Here is a 21,024-nt window from a genome sequence, read left to right on the forward strand (position 1 = left end):
GGTGCCTCCCATCGGCATGGTGCAGTTGAAATCGTGATTCGTCCGACCATATCACGTTACGCCATTGTTCCAGTGTCCATCTGTGGTGACTGGCGAAAAATGCGCGTCGTTGTGCCCGATAACGTTGGATTAACAGTGGCACCTGTCTGCGACGCCGGCTTCCATACCCCTTTAGTACCCATGTTCCTACGGATTGTCCACTGGGAGACGTGTCTAGCACGGCCTGTGTTAAATTGAGCCGTGATTTATTGCACGGTTGTCCGTCTGTCACTATTGACAATCCGTCTCAGATGTCGCCGGTCACGGTCATCGAGGGTGGCTGGACGGCCGGTCGTTCGTGTATTGTGGAGGGTGACACTCGCATTCAACCATTCACGGTACACCCTGGACACGGCTGATCGTGTGAAGCCGAATTCCCGCACCATTTCCGAAATCGCACTTCCCATCCGTCGGGCACCGACCACCATACCCCGTTCGAACGATGTCAGCTCACGACGACGTTCCATGTTACACCTGTCACATGCACAGCCACTGCTCACAAGGTCTCCTATACAACTGCCGCTGGCACAGGGGGCGTGTGGTGCGCAGACAACACGCCTGCGCATCAGTGCTCCGCTAACCCATGACATTTGCTCAGTCAGTGTACTTGGGGACAAAACATGACGACCTCGCCTTACACTACAGTAGGGACTCCTCTCCAATGGCAGCCCGGTGTCTGTTAGCGGCTCATAGGTAGAACCCTGCACGGATACAGATATCCGCGATTTTCGCGAAGTTAGTGCCTTGGCGGATACAAAATCTATGGCAGTGCGGATAATTTTGCTGATAATTTCTAAATAATGACGTTTATTGATTTTCACTCAGGTATACTCTTATTTTTGCTTGTGGTTGGGCGACCCTTGACAGTGGTATGGGAGAATAGTGATATATAAAGACCTTTGAGACCATCAAGCCGTAAATTTGACCTACTGTAAACCTAACTGGCTCCTACTCGCAATTAATGGAAGGAAGGAACAGAGGTCAATACTTTGGTACTTGTCGCAAGAGAAAATCCCTCATAAACCTGTGACTGTAGCGTTCTTGTGCCAGGTATGAGGCCTACTTTATTAAAAGATCTATCCGTTTTCTGTACCTTGGGTGTAATATACTGTAGTCAGACATTTACAACATCCACGGATAACCATTCGCGGATGCTGATAATATTTAGTATATCCGCGCAAGGATTTAAGTTTTACTACGTCTATTGTAGCCGGAGTTGCCAAATCATCTACACGAAAACGGGTAAAGACTGAAAAGAGTGAGGAAGAAAATGGTTTGGTAAACTAGGATCATTCGTTAACTCGGCAAGGTACAGGGTGTGATTGACTGCTAGCTCCCAGCTCACTCCGAGGAACTGAGGCCGTCATGTTTTGTCCCCGTGTATAGCCGTCATTGACGGGTTCAAAAGGATCAAAGTCAGCTAGGTAACGTTGTACTACTGGATAACACTGACACATAGTTTACCTTAAAGACCTGAACTCTTCCTGGGAGACAGCATTCAACAGGTCATATTCTGACCAATCTGATATGTTAACAACAGACCACCAAACCTAGGAACAATCCAGCCGCTACTTAATATAATAATGAATTAGCACTCTAGGCCTCAACAGGCCGATGGGATAAAATTCTTACGGTTCAGGCCCAGCCTGAGCCAACGAGACGGTGCTGTGTGACAGAACCCTGCAACCTGAAGCGTCTGCCCTTGCGACATGATGATCGTCTTCGCAAAGCAGGATACTTACTGTATATAGGTTGAATGTAGCACTGACGGATGGGAGGGGAATAGATTGGCGGGATTTGTTGAGCTCCCTCTCTTGCATGTCTTCGGTTACCTTCGGAATAGATAACGAAATTCGAGCTCGTGCAGCACACATACCTAACTTCAATTTAAAAGTCAGTGGCAACTTCGTAAGCAATAGTGTAAATGTGTTTAGTCGAGAGATTGCAGCATGGAATGATCTCTTGGTCGGTCGCTGGCGGGTGAATGCACCTGGGCTGTTATCACTGGCGGACAGTCAGACGAGATGAGAGAATTTCAGAAATGCCATTCTATCGAAATTTGTCATATGATGAAAGTTCCTGCAAATTAAATTCTAAAGTTTTTTTTTTTTTTCCTTCAGCATTTCTTCCGAAACCTAGCATTAAGGGAGATATTTCGAAGTTAGTATTTCACGTTTCCTTAGAAGGTAGTATTCAAATTTGAATTTCGAAACAAATTGTATCCTCAGCTTTAATCATGGCGTACCTTATTGTAAAAACCAAGTTTGAACAAAATATATTCAGCGGTTCGTGCGTATGTTGGTACATACATACTGCACCCGACAGGGGGGCGGATACAATAAATACATACATACATACAAGAAACAAGTATGTATTTTTCGCCAGTTTCAAACGGTTTAAAACATGCAAAACAATGAAATTGCCGCAAAAAATAAAATATAAACTGGCGTTATTATTTTTTTCACAAAGTCGTGCCCAACTAAGGAGTGCGAGTGATCTCATTTAACAGATGAATTTGCTTTCTCACCCAGAATCTCTCCATCCTCTCGCTGCGTTTTTCTTCCGTTCTTCCGTCCATACATTGGCGATCGTCATCTCGGGTTTTTCAGCAAAATGTTTTTTCACCCACGTTCTAAACCTCGGTCTGTCCCATGTGATTTCACCCGTTATGCTTTATGATATGGATATTATTATTATTATTATTATTATTATTATTATTATTATTTCATAAATGTATAAGAATCAGACAGTCCGACTTGTAATTAATAATGCTGGTTGGGTGCTAGACGGGGGCTGATAACCTAAATACGCCACTTGTGCAAATATAGCATAAATAAACAACGCAATTAATGCTGTAACTCAATTGATTTAGCTCGGCCAAGCCTATGTCAAGAAATTATGCATCGACGACAAAATATAGCAGCATGTGGCTTGATTCTGACTGACATCTGACCCATGAGTCATGCAAGCGATGGGTGTGACACAATAAAATTCATTCAACAGAACTATTCTGCAATCGTTTTCATATCGTTGAAGGCACATTGACTCATGGATAAACCACGCGCCGTTGCCGATACAGTGCGCTAACCCTCGTAACCGAGAAAATAGCGCATATCCTTACTCAATTAACTTGTCTGATTATTATTATTATTATTATTATTATTATTATTATTATTATTATTATTATTATTATTATACAGCAGCGGTTAATACATATTCATCCGTGACAGGAGAAAGGAATTCCTTTAATTATTTCATATATTATAAATTAACATTCAATCTTTAGAATTTGTTAATAGTAATTTTAACATGTTACCTAAATTTAAAGGGCTACCGCAGGAGAAAAAGCTCTCGGTGCAGTGGTGAGGCACACAGTAACTTGGTAAGTGGCTTACTTCATCAGATGGAACCAATATAAACGAAACATCGTCAACCTGGAGTGACACGATGTATTTATAACTCATCTCATGAGATGCCACGTTAAGCCAGCAAGCCCTCTTTTGTAGCGTTATAGAGGCCTTGAGGGATTGTCTTGGCCTGTTTGATTTTCCGTATGCTTCGAGTTGTTATGGAGAAAACTGCGGGAGAGGCAATACCCTACCAATATTTCGAAGACAGTGCTGTCAGTCGTGAATAATATCCGTATTACTGTTTACAGCAAAGGTATTTGGTACAGCTTCAAGCAGTTATATTTCTTTTACGATACACAGAGCAGTTTTTGTGCTAATTTTTTTAAAGTCACATTAACTATTGACGGTTTTCGGTGGCTATTAGAAAGGAGAGGATTAAGATCAGGGCTGGGAAAGTAATGACCGTGACCCAGCATTTAATCTATTAATTTCAATTGTTGTCGATCTGCATTATTTCTTGAATAGAACGAATACGATACCATGAGTATCTGCAGAGGAGCGGCAGAAGTCAATTAAATTTTGCAGTCCGCCGGGCCACGGTAGACAAGCGTCTTGTCACGTGCGCTGACCAGACAGAAACTGCAGGTTCAAGGAAGTAATGTTTCTAGGGGATTTTAGACTGAAGATAAGAAATTATGTCATCATTTTCTCCACAACTTTGTCACTGAAAGATGTATTTTGGCTTATAAACAAACAAAAATTGACAAGCGACGGCATTTTATATTGCACAAATAAAAAATACCCTTAGCGCTGATAATAATAAAGAACACTGACAATTTTTTTTTCGGTTTCTGGTTTGGATTTGACGCTCGGAATGATGATAAAAATGCAGTTTCAAAGAAAACTTATATTATAATGTGATTATTTTATAAATGTGTCGTTAAGTTAGGCCTACCCATTTTTCGAGCTAACCGTTCGTGTTCTACAGTATATACAGTTTCCTACAAAACTACATGATCTATTTTTATTTAGCTAAATTTGAAAATGAGCATATTTGGCTTTTGCGAACTTTATTCTCTAATAAGCAAAGTGTTGACCATAAGAGCGCTTTGTGTCTCCACGATGTGAAAACGACTTCTGTGGGGAGATTTTCTTCTCTCGGTTTAGAATAATAATGTGAAAGCAAACCTTCTTGGGGAGAAATAATCAGAAAGGTCGAAATTTTTTGGCTCTCACCTATTGTTTTTGCGTATTACTTAATATAAAAACTACTATAAAGTATGTTCTAGGGTAAGGTAATTAATATTTGATTTCTTGTGAACCCCTAACGTCTTCAGTTTGAAAGGTACAGGTTGAAAGCGTGAGAAAGTACCGCGTTCACCATCTCATAACGACAGAAATCCACTTCTTATCTCGTAGTTGTGAAGTCCAATGTGCAGTAGAATCCGATATGTGGCTGGATGACAGCCACTCTTGACGTAAAATCTGGCCTCATCTTCCTGTGATCAGCATTTTGAGTATCAGATCTCCGACTCTGCAAATTTGCGGCGCTGTGTCATCATGTCTGGAGCCGCCTTGAGATCGTGCTCAAGGGTCGAGCAGCACCGGTGTGGTGTTTGGTGTGATCACAAATTTAAGAGGAAGCGTCGTAATAATCTGTATTATGATGTTGGAAGCGATCTCCGTACTTCTTCCCTCCATTTTCTCTGGTCGCAATGACTACTGAACTAGGTGTGTTCGAATTAAGTTTCAGTACAAATATGGATGGTGCTATTTATTGTTTTAAGAAAAGAATGTAACGGGATACTCATCCCAAGGATATTTTTTAAAGTGTCTGAATTGGTATTTATAATAGTAGAGTTCACAAATATAGACCACAATAGCAAAAAGAATACTACGTTTGTCTAAATTATCAACAATAAATTAAAAGTGTAGAGATTTAGTAATTAATTTTAATCATGCTTTGAGCTGAATCAACATCGATGGAAGATTGTTAAGACACTGGTCACTCAACGATCTTACGAAAAGGGCATTAACGATAAATTATTCCCATCGAGCGAGTGGCTCCGTGGTTTGGGTCACGTAGCTGTTACCGTACATTCAGGAGATGGTGGACTCGAACCCCGTTGTCGGCAGCCCTCAAGATGGTTTTTCGTGGTTTCCCATTTTCACACCAAGCAACTGCACCTTAATTAAGGCCACGGCCGCTTCCTTCCCACTCCTAGCCCTTTCCTATCCCATCGTCGCCAGAAGACCTACCTGTGTCGGTGCGGCGTAGAGCAAATTGTAAATAAATAAATAAATAAATAAATAAATAAATAAATAAATAAATAAATAAAATAAAACAGTACTGCAACTTGCTGGAATAAGTCGATCTGACGGTAAACGGCCAGAAGAAATAACCCTATAGGGTGAGCAACAGTCCCGCATTTTAAGGTATTTTGTAAATGTCCGGCAATTGTTTCGTCTTTTATCTGAACGAGTTTTCGTATTATTGTCATAGGTATGAATTTTCACTATACGCAAGTGTCCTGCCATCTAATTTCAACTAAACATAGCGTAACCGTTGCCAACAGTATGATCTTTTAAAGTGCAAAGAAACAAGTTACAACATCTTTGGGGAAGCGTTCCGGATGTACTTTCCGACTTCCAAGTTACCGTTAGTCCGTGGCGTGGCGCATGTGGCCAGTCTGCAGCATCAAAATAGACGTGTTGTATTAACTGGTGCTTTTCTGTAAGTTTTTGTGATTTTTGAAATGGATTCAGCGTCGGATAATGATGACTGTACTTCTACCTCGTCACAAAGAAAGCCATCATTTAAACCCGAGAAGGCAAAAGGGTAAATAAACGCACATGTGCACATAATGCAAAGTGGGAAACTAACCCGGCATACTTATCTCCAGATCGAAGTAATGTCCACAAGCTGTTTGGTAAACTTTACAAGAAGACGTTCAGGATTCTACGACGTGACGTGACACACAAAAGGCGAAGAACAATAAAGATGACGAAAGGTGTTTTTCTATGTTATTACTTCAACAATAGTTCCTGTGGTCAAAAGAGAGGGAAACTGGATAAACAATGCTTTTGAAAATTTTACAATTTTTGTCGTTTTAAAATTACAGCTAAAAATGTAGCTGCCCCCCAAAATTGTGGAATTTTTTTTACTGTCTTGTGTCTCCTTCCTTCAACAGTTGTTCGCCCTATTGACGTCCGAAACGGGGGAGGAGCTTACGGTCAGCTATTTCCAATATGGCGGCGAGATAGTGACGGGAAGTAAACATGACAGTGATCGGGTGTGCGTCTGTAGGATTTATTAAGTATTCAAAATGTCTTTGGTGTCGTATACGCAACTGTTGAGAGTTGTCGGAGATTTCACGCGTCCATTGGTGGAAGGGAAGAAATATTCAAGCGTAATTACTTGATATGTGTAGGTAAAAAGTTTGAAACCGAAGATGAAACTGGTGTTGTAGCGTTGTGTTTACAATAACCCCACATCGATTCAAAACCGCACAAAGTTAATGTTGTCTTGAACAAGGGGGTGAAAATGTGAAGTGCAACTGTATATGTAAAGCGGGTTTGTCAGAGAAATGTTACCGTTGACACGCTGATCCACCTTAACAGTTAAGCTACTGTAATTTTCCACTATTAGAGGTTATGGAGTAATTTCTTGTTGATTTGGTCCATGCCAAAGCCTTAGCCAGGTGACGGGGGAGTTACCTGTTTTGTAAACTGTAATCTTGGGGAAGAAAGAAAATAATAATTCTACTAAGTAAATGTAAAGCAAATAAATCCTAGGCTTTATACAGGCTTGTGTTGGAACAGCCCACATAAACTTAATGTTCGTCCATTTTTACCATCAGCACAAAATTTAGAACTTAGAACCGACAATAATAAGTATAAAAATTATAACTACCTACAGAATATGCAGACCAAAGTTGGAAAATTATAATTTAAGAGTACTATAACCTCTACAGTCACATCTGTTTGGGGATGAAGAATACTTGGTTTGTCCAATTCTACCAAATAATTAGGTTATGGCTTCTAATTTAAGATGACCGGGCGAGTTGGCCGTGCGGTTAGGATCGTGAAGCTGTGAGCTCGCATCCGGGAGATAGTGGGTTCGAACCCCACTGTCGGCAGCCCTGAAGGTGGTTTTCCGTGGTTTCCCATTTTCACACCAGGCAAATGCTGGGGCTGTACCTTAATTAAGGCCACGGCCGCTTCCTTCCCATTCCTAGACCTTTACTTTCCCATCGTCGCCATAAGACCTATCTGTGTCGGTGTGACGTAAAACAAATAGCAAAAAAAGTTAATTTATGATGGAAAAATACTACATATTTTCTTTCATTGTTAGAAGTATTTTATAGGCATTTTTAATGCAGCGCTTAATTACTACCAGTTAAAGATATTACTCACATGTAGATAGTTAATTTACTGTCTGCTGTTACACATATGAAGAAGTTTACAAAGAGCGGATTACATTCTATGTGCGGCACAGGAGTATTAGGCTACAAGTTTATTAGTATTTTTGATGTAGCTAAATCTTTGTGAATACAAATTAGAGACAATAACTATCAATGAGTACAATGAACAGTACCGGTACCTACGCTGTGGAAAGAAGTCGTCTTCACGAGAATGCAGACTGCACACTGTCATGTATCGCGTAACGCGTTTTCCAATTAACAGCGCGGAAGCCCATCTTTCTCTCTGAACTTTTTATACAGGAAAGTAGTGAAGAGATTTCGCATCCGTTTTATACGATTTGCAACCGTATACAGAGCAGTACCTCCTCAAATTTGACAATTTTCTTTCTGTTTCCATCACGACGTCAAAGCTTCGCCATGTAAATAAATCTCACCAGTCACTATGTTGCAGCTTCAACATTCTACCGCGTGGCTGCGCCATCCAACTTTTCTGACGTCAATAACGGTAGTCCTGTAGTCCTCAAGAAAATCGTTCACTGGGATGTTACATTCGTAGACACATGACAGCGTCACATACGGTATCTACATCAAACCTTGCAGGCTCTGCGGTAGAAACTACAGAGACTGTAACAAGCGGCTGAAATACAGAACATTTTATCGACAACGTCTCTGCGTTGAGATTTTGACCTCCTGGAGCAAGGAAGCCAAACTCTTTTCAGAGATTGGGAAGAATTTGCACGTCGTATCGAGTGGCAGCAGTGCAACTACGGCAAAGGTTTGGTATCGCCATTCAGCATGGTAATGGGGACATTACCGGATTCTACGTCTCTGGATAATGTACTTTTTCTTTAATTTGTGCAATTTCCAATGTTTCCTTGATTTTGTAAATGAATAAACGTTTCATGTACCATATACAGGGTGAAGCGAAATTCGCGCACTCAGGCGTCGCAGCGCGACTTTTCACATGCCAGCAATAAAAAAATGTCTCTCACAAAAGTTCGTCCTGCGAGTATCTCCGGGAGAAAAAGGTTGTTGAAGAGTGGCAATCTGGCAACACTGTAACCACATGTAGGGTAACTATCTCTGTCAGCACTTATTCGTCGTGCTGTACAGTTGGTGCTGTGGATAGAGTTTTGGGTTAGCATGCAGGACGTCGAGGGGTCGATCCTGGGTTGAGGCGTGTGTTTTTTATTTCGTAAATGTAGTCCAGGTGGTATGGTATTTGGCATCTTAATCGTCAGCAGCGATTGCAGCGGGTCCTCTAGAAACCATTTGCATTTACATACTACGATCCTAGAAATGGACGAACATTCGTTTTCATTGGTCAGCTTTGAAATACGCCCTTTCACATCGTGGGCGTGAATTTATTCGCACCACTTCATCTACTAGATGCGTTACAACGTGTTCAGTGTTGCTAGATTTTGTAAATGTAGGATACATGTGACCTAAGAAACGGTGTGTTACTGTATTACAGTATGTACAATGTCCGATGGAAATTAGCAAATATAAAAGCGCCTCAACCCAGGATCGAACCCTCGAACTCCTACATGCTAACCCAAAACGCTATCCACTGCACCAACTGTACAGCACGACTAATGCGTGCTGACAGAGGTAGTTACCCTACATGTGGTTACAGTGTTGCCAGATTGCCACTCTTCAATGTTCTTTTTCTGCTGGATATACTCGCCGGGCGATCTTTTGTGAGAGACATTTTTTTTTATTGCTGGCATGTGAGGAGTCGCGCTGCGACGCCCGAGTGCGCGAATTTCGCTTCACCCTGTATATATTTAGATATAATATGATGTCTTAACAGAGGCTATTATTATTCGTATAATATTTTAAAATTGTACAAAGGATTACTACATTTGAGCATTCGCGGCGAGGAAGAATGTTTTTCTTCTTTTTATAATGCTATTTGTTCGGGGCGTCGACCTATAGAGATCTTTTGCCCCTATTTGCACCATGTGATATGATTCTGCGTGTAATTGGAATGGAGGAAGTGTAGAGTGTTGAATGTGAGGAAAAGCACGTTAAGGACGACACAAAAACCCAGTCCCCAGGCCATGTATATTAATCATTTAGACTTAAAACCCCTCTGACCTAGCCGGGAATCGAACCCGGGGCGCCGGGTGACAGGCGGACGTGTTGCCCCCTACACCTCGGGGCCGGACCGAGGGAGAATGTTAATTATGCTGGAAGGTTTGTACTAAATTCACTGTTATGCAACAAACCGAATTCCTCTCTGTCAAATATCGAAAGCGTAAGAATAATACTTGAGGGGAAGACGAAAGCAGTATTAACAGCAGTGAAGCGTTGGAGGTTTCAGGTGATATTACATGGGGCTACTGTACACCCCTCTTACAGAATGGTTATGTAGTTGTAATTTTCTTAAATTAGCAAGTTGTGTAAAATTCCAGTAAAAATAAATTGAAATATCTTTTAAAATAAGAATAATAATAAGCCTACGTGTTGTTCGAGATTCACATCAACAACAGAGAGATCCAAAATTTTTATTCTTGCATGTATGAGCATTAAATGACGTTGCCCGAGAGCAACATTACCAGATAAAGGGGCAGTAATCACCACCATTGTACGCTCCCATTAGTGGGTCCGCCTGTTGCTATTTCCTGACGGATGCAGTATTTGTTTTTCTCTGTTAGCACAGGTGTGAGCAAAATGTAACTTCTACTGAAGACAGAATAATTTATGGCTGTGACATACTGGAAGCTATTGAGATACGAGGAGTGCTGATTAATGACATTCGGGACACGATTAGTGTGTCCGGATAAAATGAAAGGCTTTACTCATAGGATCAGCTGAGCTGCAATAGCACTATCTGGCCCAGTGAAGGAAGCAATTGCAAACTACGTCATTCCTCATCTTGCCTTGTCCGTCTCATTTTGGCGCCGCCGTCGATTCTTAAGCTTTCCCCCTAACCGCATAACCTTCAGTGGAGTTATTTGAAGATCCAACCAATCTCTGGACTGGTCACCTAACAGATAATATCGGAGAAATATCCTCCCATCCATTGTCGAACTGTATTGCCGGTATTCCATAGACTGCACCTCGCGTGTCTGTCGTGCAGGTATTGTCAACGTCTTTCTTCATAATGCCGATATCTGGTAGAGTGATCTCTTCTGACTTGTTCCCCAGTGAACACACCTGGTATTGGTTAAAACAAGCAGTTTTTGGACTTCAGACCGCACAATCTGTAAGACCTACACGGAATCGCTGTTGATGACTGGGACAAAGAATAATTGGACGAACTATGGCTTGACGGGCTGGATACTAGAATTCATCCCTGTGTGGCGACGAGTTACCGGGTAAACTGCTGATGTAACATACTGATGCTGCTTCCTAAATCAATACTTTGTTCTTGAACAAATACTTGTTCATTTGTCTGTTGGTAAGCAGTAGGAATTACAGCTGGACATATTTTACGTCCTTGTATGTGCTACGAATGTTGACAACTGTTCAGTGCAAAACTTACAGACATGTGTAACTCATGAAAGAGTCACGCCGTAATTGCAGTGTCTTCTCATTTAATCGAATTTAAAAACATGATACATATATGAATTATTTTCACAGCTGCGTGCCTCATCATGGGTCCTATATAAATTAAATTACAATGTTGCCGGTACACTTCAAATTTTTGCCTCATACTTCGTGTTTACCTCGAATTAGGTATACAAACGTCGAAATTTGGTTCAGTTCAGTATTTGTCTGTTTGTTTGTGAGTTTGTTTATTTCCCTGAAAAACGGCTAGACAGGGTTTCTTGAAATTCGGCATTTATGTTCAGAAATATTCTGAGAGTCCACTGGGCTATATAGAAGGTGTGTCTGAAGAGAACGGTGAATGGACCGATATCGCAATGGCAACATACAGTATGGTAACACTGCGAGCATGCGGATGTGAGTAGAGACACATCTCGAGAAGCATTACGTAGTGTTGAACACACGGAACTGAAGCAGGTTAGTCTGCTGCGGCCAATCGAACGTGCGTGAGAAGACTCGTGTCTCGGTGAAATGGAACAATGCATAAACATATAGTTTTGTTACAAATTGGGAAAACGGCGACGCATGCGATGTTCGTGCAAGGTCACGGAACAGATGTCGTAAACAGAAAATGTTTTTACGACAGGTTCAAACGCTTTCGGGATGGACTGGAGACTTATGATGGTGCGCCACGTCATGGACATCCACCATACTCACCAGATCTGGCGCCTGCACCTAAGTGCACATTGTGCTGGCATACCGGACATTTAAAGACGTGTGACATCAGTGCTTCGATCTATTCCAAAATACTCCTTCCCTGCCAGTTTCTAGCAGCTGTATACACGTTGCCAAACATTTACTGTGGACAATGGAGAGAAGACTGAAGGTATTTCGTTTGTGACTTCAGTTTTCTTTGTGTAATGGTATCATTCGCCGAATTTTTAGACGCACTTCGTATTATTTGATCAGTACACAGAGGCGTAGTAATGTTAAGGGGACCAAAACAGGAGATATCACATGTCACTGTTAATATGGGTTGTATCGAAAAACTGTACGTTATACAAGTTGTTCACGTATCGTTATTTTAGGCACTTTTATCTTACGAATAATAATAATAATAATAATAATAATAATAATAATAATAATAATAATAATAATAATAATAATAATAAAGAAGAACGGAGACATTTGCGAATATTACATTTTCACAAACTTCTAAATATCTGCTGAAATATTTGTTCCGTCTACAACCTGTACATAACAGAGTTATAGAACGTACAATTTTCGATCATCTTACATGCATTTGTACCTTATGGGCTATGATAACAAAGATATTCACGAATTTATATTTTAGTGCCAAGACCAACAATGTCGAACATTGTATAAAAACTAACCATCAACGACAGGTTCAGCAGATGGTCTTTAATCATTTTGAGGTGTGTGGTACCATTAAAGCAATGCCCGTTGCAGAACCCTGCGTTATAGGATCTTAAAACACTTGGATGACTTCATTTTACGAGTTAATGAACTATTCGGTTAGCCGCCGAAGAGGCAGATTATTGAAATATTTAAATATTATGTTACTCGAACAAATACATATTTAACCGTTAGTCATTTAGCCACAATATTTTTTTTTTTAGTTCTGAAGATCGTCACGAGATACCTTGTTGAGTTTACGTTTTAACATTAACAGACAACCAGCTATGAGTTGATAGTGCTGAACCGTTTCGTCAACTATATTCTAAACGTTGATAGCCATTAACATCGAGATCATCAACTTAAAGGTTAACTGACCCCGCCCCACTATGGCACTACAGGCCTTGAAGGGCCTTGGCCTACCAAGCGACCGCTGCTCAGACCGAAGGCCTGCAGATTACGAAGTGTCGTGTGGTCAGCACGACGAATCCTCTCGGCCGTTATTCTTGGCCTTCTAGACCGGGGCCGCTATCTCACTGTTAGATAGCTCCTCAATTCTAATCACGTAGGCTGAGTGGACCTCAAACCCGGGGCCTCCGGGTAAGAGGCCCCTACACCACGGGGCCGGCAAACAAGGTTAACTGACAGCAGTACAGCTTAGTTTTAATTATTTGATTTTTCTCGTAGGAAAAGTAGCATTTTATGCACTAAATTGCTAATATAATATACCTATTTGTCTCAGCTTGTCTCTTCCATTCTTTATGTAAGTGCTAAGGAAATACAGGTATGTTACAGCAAATTAAACTTTGCAAATTCTCCCCCCCCCCCCCTTTTTTCCGTAAGATATGTATACCATGTTTATCTCAATAATCGGTGTACTCATGCTCTATAATTAAATTTCTGTTGTAGGTCTCCGGAAAGTTTATCCATATTACTTCACCTTCACGACATTCACCAAAGGCCGCTGGGTCGGAGAGAAGATTCTGGACGTGTTTGCTCGAGAGTTCAGAGCACATCCTGCTGAGGAATATGTAAGTTATTTCTTTTAACGTCAACAGAAAATATGAATTTAAATTTTAAGTAATTTTGTATGCAGTATATATTCTATATTTTGGAATTTATAATAATTGAGTGATTAAGATGTTTGCTTACATCTAAGAAGAGTAATATTAAACTTATTAACATAAAAACGCTATAGCAAACACATTTCTGACTTAAGTACATCATAACTGAGTTGGCAGATCAATTGATAGTGTATAACATGTTTACACATAGGGGCCTAGATAAAAACATATACCTAAACAGATATTAAACATTTAAACGTGTATCAAGTATACTACAGTAGCTATAAGCCTACTATTGTAATATAGTACATATAAATAATTAAAAAGTAATTTTAAGACATTAAAATAATGAAGTACTAATTTAAGATAAAATAAGCTGCTAGCCCCGTAGTGCAGGGGATAGCGTGCCCGCCACGTACTTGGAGATCCCGGGTTCGATTCTCGGCCAGTCTAGAGATTTTGACTCTGAACTGAGGGTTGGGACGGGGTTAACTCAGTCTCGTGAGACCTGCTGAGGAGCTGCCTGGTACGAGATGCAGCGGACCCGGTTAAGATGAGTATGTCATCACGTTGACCACGGGGCACTGCAGTATCTGTAGGCATCTGGCTGGGCAGCAGTATTTTGGTTGGCCAAGCCGTAATGGGCTGTAGCTTTGCAGTGGGGGGATGCAATAGGATATGATCGCATGGTATTACATAAGTTCCTCGCAGTTACACTTTTCTCCGAAACAATATTGAACTCATAATATTTGTTGTTGGTATCCACAGGGTTTGCATCTGCGTGGGTGACGTTTAATTATATATTGATAATAATTAAAACTGTCTGATAAAATATTAAAAATATTAAAAAATAATAAAATAATAAAAGTAATAAAAATAAAATATAATATAAAATAAAATAAATACAAATAATAAAAAATAAATAAATAAAAAATATTAAAAATATTAAATTTTTGAGCGACTACAGAGTTGGATTTGCGTGTGTGAGTTTGACATGACAGTAACGCTGTGACTTCAAAACCATATGATAGTTTATTGATAAAAGTCGTTCTACTTTATTGTATGTTAGAGATATCAAAAGAAGTCTATAACTAAGACAACTTCAATTAAAAGACTGATAAAGTATTAAATAACTTGGGGAAAACAGCAGTGCAGAACTCTAACTGTAAAGTGACTGACATTACTTACTTATTATACCACCCTAGTGTTCGGTGAGAGGATGAAGCTCCGTCTAGTGCCCACGTATAGAAGCGTGCCAACTAGTGAGACCGCTCGTCTTCGGAATGATGCAGTTATGTTGAGGCGTTTCGCCCACTAGACTTCATTTCAGGGTACACCTACTGTCTTATCCCAATCTGGACTTGGCGGCCTGGCCAATGGCCTCGGCTAGGGCAGAGGGCCACTAATCAGGCACTCATAGCCAGAGTTCACTTGCGGTAGGGTGGCCATTTCTTTTCTTTTCTTTTCTGCCCGGTTATTTGGCTGAATGATCGGCGTAGCTGCCTTCTGTTCAGAGGGCCCTTGGTTCAATTCCCGGCCGGACCGGGGATTTTAGTTGCGTTTGGTTTGTGATAATTTTAATACACAACCTCATAAAACGTCACCGCACATCCCTCCTTTTAGGGTTGGCGTCAGGAGGGGCATTTGGACGTAAAAGTGGGATTAACCCATATTAGCACCGACCCCAAAACAATTAAAAAAATAAGGCCAGGAAAGAAGACGACGTGGGCTACCCGTTCAAGTGACTACATCGCCAAATGTTGCTTAACTTTGGAGATCTCATAGGATCCGGTGTTCTAACATGGCTACGTTGTTGGCATGTTAGCCAAAAGTACGAACATTTATGATTTGTCAGAAATATATCATAATGGCGTGTGGTCTCCGCAGAGGTCTGGTGCAGGTCTTTCGAGTTGAGCCTTATGGGCGTCTGTGAAGATGGGGTCCTATCTGCGATGAATTTTAATGTTGAAGACGGTGCAGACACCCAGCCCCCGAGCCATCTGAATTAACCAATGAAGGTTAAAATCTCCGACCCGACCGGGACCCCTTGGGCTAAAACTAATCTTATAGCCATGGACCCGGACGATTCGTCAGTCATACATATACTGCAATGTAAGCGGTAACAATTGAACTTATCATGATGTAAGTCTTATCTCAATTATGGTGATAGTGCTGATTGATGAATGTATTTGTAAGTTATGAGCTCGACAGATAATATTGATTTTGTATCCTGTGAGATGATGATAATTTCGTGTGATTATTACAGTATTATAGCGGAACGCAGCCTTGGTAAGGCACACCTTCCGATTAGTGTGAGCGGCGTCTGCCATGTATGGGAAACGGCGTGTTGTCGTGGGGGAGGATAGTGTTGTCTGTGAGTTGTAGTCATGCTATGGATACCGCAAAATCCCAGTCCTCGAACCGTGTACAATTAAAATCTCAACCCTGCCGAGGCCTGGAGGTCAAGGCTAGCTATTTAGCTGTGCACCTATGAGATGAATAACACTGATATATCAAAAATTAAGTTCCCAGAAGAAAATATTAATTTAATTTCATCGATTGTAAATGTTAGAGACATTTAGGCTCTTTTGGCCTTTCCAGTCCAAATTTCCAGTCTAAAGAGCTTAAATGTTTTTAACACTGATATAGCCCGCACTGGAATACAGTTTGTCCGTCTTAAAATATTAACGTATCCGCACAGACGCACACGAGATGCTGTCAGTTAGTACAATAGGGATGTACTGAAACACTACCGATAGATGTCTCACGTGTAGTACCCGGTATGCGCTTGTCGATCGTCATTTGTTTATATGTGTTTTTAATGGAAGTTACCTAGTTAAATGCTGAAGTTAAAGATTTAATATATCGTTACGACAGCAAAGATGACAAGAAAATTGTGATGCCTGACTATTGCTGTGTTCCAATGACCCAAAATCAAGGTCGACCGTATTCATACCATCAATTTCCTAAGCAAGATGTTTTCCGTAAAAAGTGGTTGCATGCGATTCGTAGGCAAGACCTACGAAATAAAAATATGACTCCTAATATCAAAGTCTGCTCGAAACATTTTACAGTTGAAGATTATGTCATTACTGAAACTGGTAAGTAAGCTAATTAGTACTAATTAAGAAATAATTTTATAATAAGGTAGTACATCCTGAAAAGTTAATATGACCTATTTCAATAATTTTAGGCGAAAGACGAAGACTTAAGGAGAACGCTGTACCTTCGATATTGTCATGGTATGGCACCGGTACCTTGGAAATAACTCTGAGAGCAAGAAGATATAGAAGTATAAAAACAGCCATAACACCGTGTGCGGTACGGTACCCTGAATCACACAGTGACCTATAATTTGACACTGGAGCACCATCAATTTCAGACTTCCTGAACATTACTTCCAAATTTGAAATTTTTATATCGGTATTTGTCTTATGGTCCGAAACAAGATCCTGAAACTCGTGCGCTACACGGAAATGAAGTTCAGTCGTACTGGATGTAGCCCCAGGCACTGCTGTCACACAAATGTCGTGCCTTATGTACGCCTATAACCGGCAAAGAAAAGAAAAAATACCGTATTACGAATGTTTTCAAAATGCTATTTGTACTTTAAGAATTCAATCTTAACAAAAAAAGAACGCTAAAAGAAGGAATTGCTGCATTTATTCCTTACTGGTACCTTTCAATCAACTCTTGCATTTTTCCGGATATTTTTTCGCCTCTTTTCTTCAATTATGCTTCCAAATCCGCAATCGTCATTGCACCTATACCATTTCCCGTCTTGTTGAAAACATTAGTAGAATATGGTAACTCAATGTTAATGCATTTAAAGCAAAAGTTTCGTTTCGATGATCGCAAATGTAGGAATACTCCATATAAGTCTCATGTAAAACAATCGAGCAGCGGAAAGCACATACCGGGTGCTACCATTACGCTGCCTAGCGGACAAGTTTTGCATGATACATCCCTATTACTTTTATTCACACTTATTCGCAAATTAACACACACATAACCTTAATCACAGTTTCAAAACACTTCGAGAATATCAGCAAAGCCGCCATTATTAAAAACAACTGCCAACACTTCAATTTGGAGGTTACAACTTTGAAACACAGTTGAAAACAGATGACTGCGTATTTCAATATGGAGCACCGCCGTCTCAATCTCTATATACTGCCTGCTCTGTGCCGCGAGGATTGCGTTTACACCGACATTGCAGATGGCAGCACTTACCGCACCCACAGCACATGTTGGTTAAATGAGAGTTGGTCCGTAACACCAATATAAATTGAAAAATAATCCTTAACATGTTACTAATTGAGAAGATAATGCACATACAGAAACTAACATTTCACATTTGAGCTTGGCTTAAGATATAGAAACGTAAAATATATAAAATCTTACCATTTACAGTAGATATATTAGGATCATCCAATGCTGCATGGTACATACAAATTTCAGAATTTTTCGACACGAGTAACGGAGCACCTTTTCAGTCCTTTTCTTATTGTTATTTACCAGCAGTGGACACAAAAAAAATTCTATTACTATTTTGCTGACCCTTTGTTCATGAACAGATTTCAGGATACGTTTTGTAGCACATAATGCAGTGCGTTCGTCATGTCTTTAAATCCACCACCCAATCTCACTGAACTAAACAGAGATTCTATTGCGTCTCCAGAAAATCATCTAGTGAGAACATAATATAACATAATATAACCGATTTTGCAACAGATAAGACACACATTCCACTATAGATTTCACAGTTAGCGAGACAGCATCTGCCGTCTCATTAGTCGGACACTTCAGTTTTTCACGTTTGATTCCTACCGAATTATTTTAACGTACTCGATGAAATAATCATTCAACCATTGTAAGTATTTTATCTGCTGGTGAATAGAAATGCACACAATCTGAATTGTTTTGCCGAAAGGCATTACAGTAATCACTTCTGAACTAAAAGGGATAGGGATTATTAACAGTAATATACCTCTATTTTGGTTTCAATTAAGATAAATAAGGATGTAACGAGGAAGTAGTCAGGAGGACTAGAGAACTTCTTTGAAAGTCGGATTACAAGAAAACACAACAATTTATTCGCGAGAGCAGGAGATTTTACAATATCTGTGCCTCATTCAACATTGACCACGCAAACGAAGTTGTCACTGGTTCGGTCGTAGAGGAGCCGTACCTAATTAGCCATTTAATCGGCGATCACTGTTACATTTCTCTCTGTTGGTATGAGAGTTTTACTTCAGCTCTAAGTATTTCCTTCACTAATTGGGAAATCTCGACAAACACTATCAACATTTTCCATTTAGCTACCTGTCCAGAGTACTTTGTGACGCAGCTGACACTAGACCAGGAGTCCTGCCATATTCGTAACCGTTTGGAATACTATTCCCCGCGCCACATAGTACCACGTGATTTGTTCTGACTGCCCGGATTTTGTCTTGCGAAAATTATGGATTTGATTTAATAAACGGTTGTTTTCCCTTTATATTTGGCTGCTTCCTTTACTTTATTCAGACGGTCGATTTCTGTGTTGTCTTCGAATTTTCTCTTCATTATGGTTAGTCATCAGCTGTTATCGCAGTCTCAAAATTCTTGATCGGAGCCTCTAATGTCTTATTTTCTGATCACTGCTGTCATTCTTACTCGTTAGAATACTGACTTGTATTGAAACATCGTTGTTCAAATGAATTTCGTACTCGTCATCCAATGTATTTCCTACGGTTGAAGAGCTTGTTTCATCACATATTTCTTCCGAAGAAATATCTTGTCGCTGTCTGGTCTTTCGTAGAGCTATTTTTCTGGTTTGAAGGTAATGGGGATAATTCGAAGACCGACTAGGCACGTTCTCTGGCTTCAATATATTTTTCTTTTAGTTTTATCTTTTATCTCCATCTCTAAAATTCAGGCTACAAACACGAGAATAATCGGATGGAATCCTTTGATAACCATTGGTTGAACCTTGCCTTGATATAGCATTAAGCCAATTTTCCTAAAGTTCTTTACTTGGGGGGATAACAGGAATCCTCACACCTAAAGAATTTGGATTTCCTGCTTTGATATACATATAGGAACACAACAATTAATCATTTTACAATCAGAGACACACACATAAATACTGGATGCAAACGCACAATAACGTGGCTACGGAGATAAATTGGGTGTGTTAGCTGGCGCCCCTAGCGCAGGTCCGTGACACTAAGAGCTCACGCTGAGAAGCATGTTAATCGCATAGCATAGAGTAGGCAGTATATAGGATTGAGACGGCGGTGGTATGGAGACTGCAAATATTGCATGTCAGCCCGAGATATATACTTGCTACACCTTAACTACTAAACAACAACTCGTTCAACAACTCTGTCAATAACTCAGCAGTAAGTAAGTTCACCTTAAAGATCATCTCTGTATATATGTGCCTAGACAGGCTTCTAGAAAGTTGCATTACAAAATATATCTTCGTGAAAATTCTGGAGTGTCTAATGCATCGGTTATTATGTATAGAATATTCTCAATCGTTCTTGCGCCTATTACCATTCTGGAAGTTACACTGTGTTTCACAATTATGGATTACAATTTATATATACAGGTAAGACATAACCTCACATACAATACGATCATTCAACTACGTAAATAATAATAATAATAATAATAATAATAATAATAATAATAATAATACGAATACTAATAGTAAATGGATGTACGTCACTTCACAGCTATACATACAAGTAATAATAATAATAATAATAATAATAATAATAATAATAATAATAATAATAATCGTAAAATAATAATAACCATAATAATTCGAGCTCGATATTTGTGTTAGTTACCCATGGGCGAGAGAACAGTGTTTTCAAGTTATATCCGTTCATCGCACTTTGCGTCAATATATACTTCAAATACTGAACATTCATAATGTAGAACATGTTTTATTATTTCCTAAGAAGTAGCATCTAAGTTCTCAGCAAGTTTGTTGGATCCGTGATCTACCGTGTATTGTTTAATCCACGAGCAGTCAAAAGAGCGTACGAACGTGCAGTGTATACCTGCTACAATACTACCGTAAGTTAAATTCAAGCTTGCATCAACTTACCTGTAACAAGACTGTATCACACAACATAGGTATCATCTTACAAACTTGCACAGTAATGTGAAACTTCCGATGCAGTATAGTTTAACCGAGTAGAATACATTTTCTCCATTAGTTTATGGCTTTATTATGCT

The 21,024-nt window shown here is 39.9% G+C and overlaps 1 protein-coding gene across 1 annotated transcript in view; it reads left to right on the top strand.

The window, feature by feature from the left end:
• Positions 1 to 21,024, top strand: part of LOC136877786 (pseudouridylate synthase RPUSD2) — a 546,352-nt gene that overhangs the window by 458,714 nt on the left and 66,614 nt on the right. The window contains exon 5 of the mRNA XM_067151993.2: positions 13,634 to 13,755. Coding sequence (XP_067008094.2) covers positions 13,634 to 13,755 — 122 coding nt within the window. The remainder of the gene's footprint in view (positions 1 to 13,633; positions 13,756 to 21,024) is intronic.

The sequence above is a fragment of the Anabrus simplex genome, chromosome 7, assembly GCF_040414725.1.
Source record: "Anabrus simplex isolate iqAnaSimp1 chromosome 7, ASM4041472v1, whole genome shotgun sequence".
Taxonomy (NCBI): Eukaryota; Metazoa; Arthropoda; class Insecta; order Orthoptera; family Tettigoniidae; genus Anabrus; species Anabrus simplex.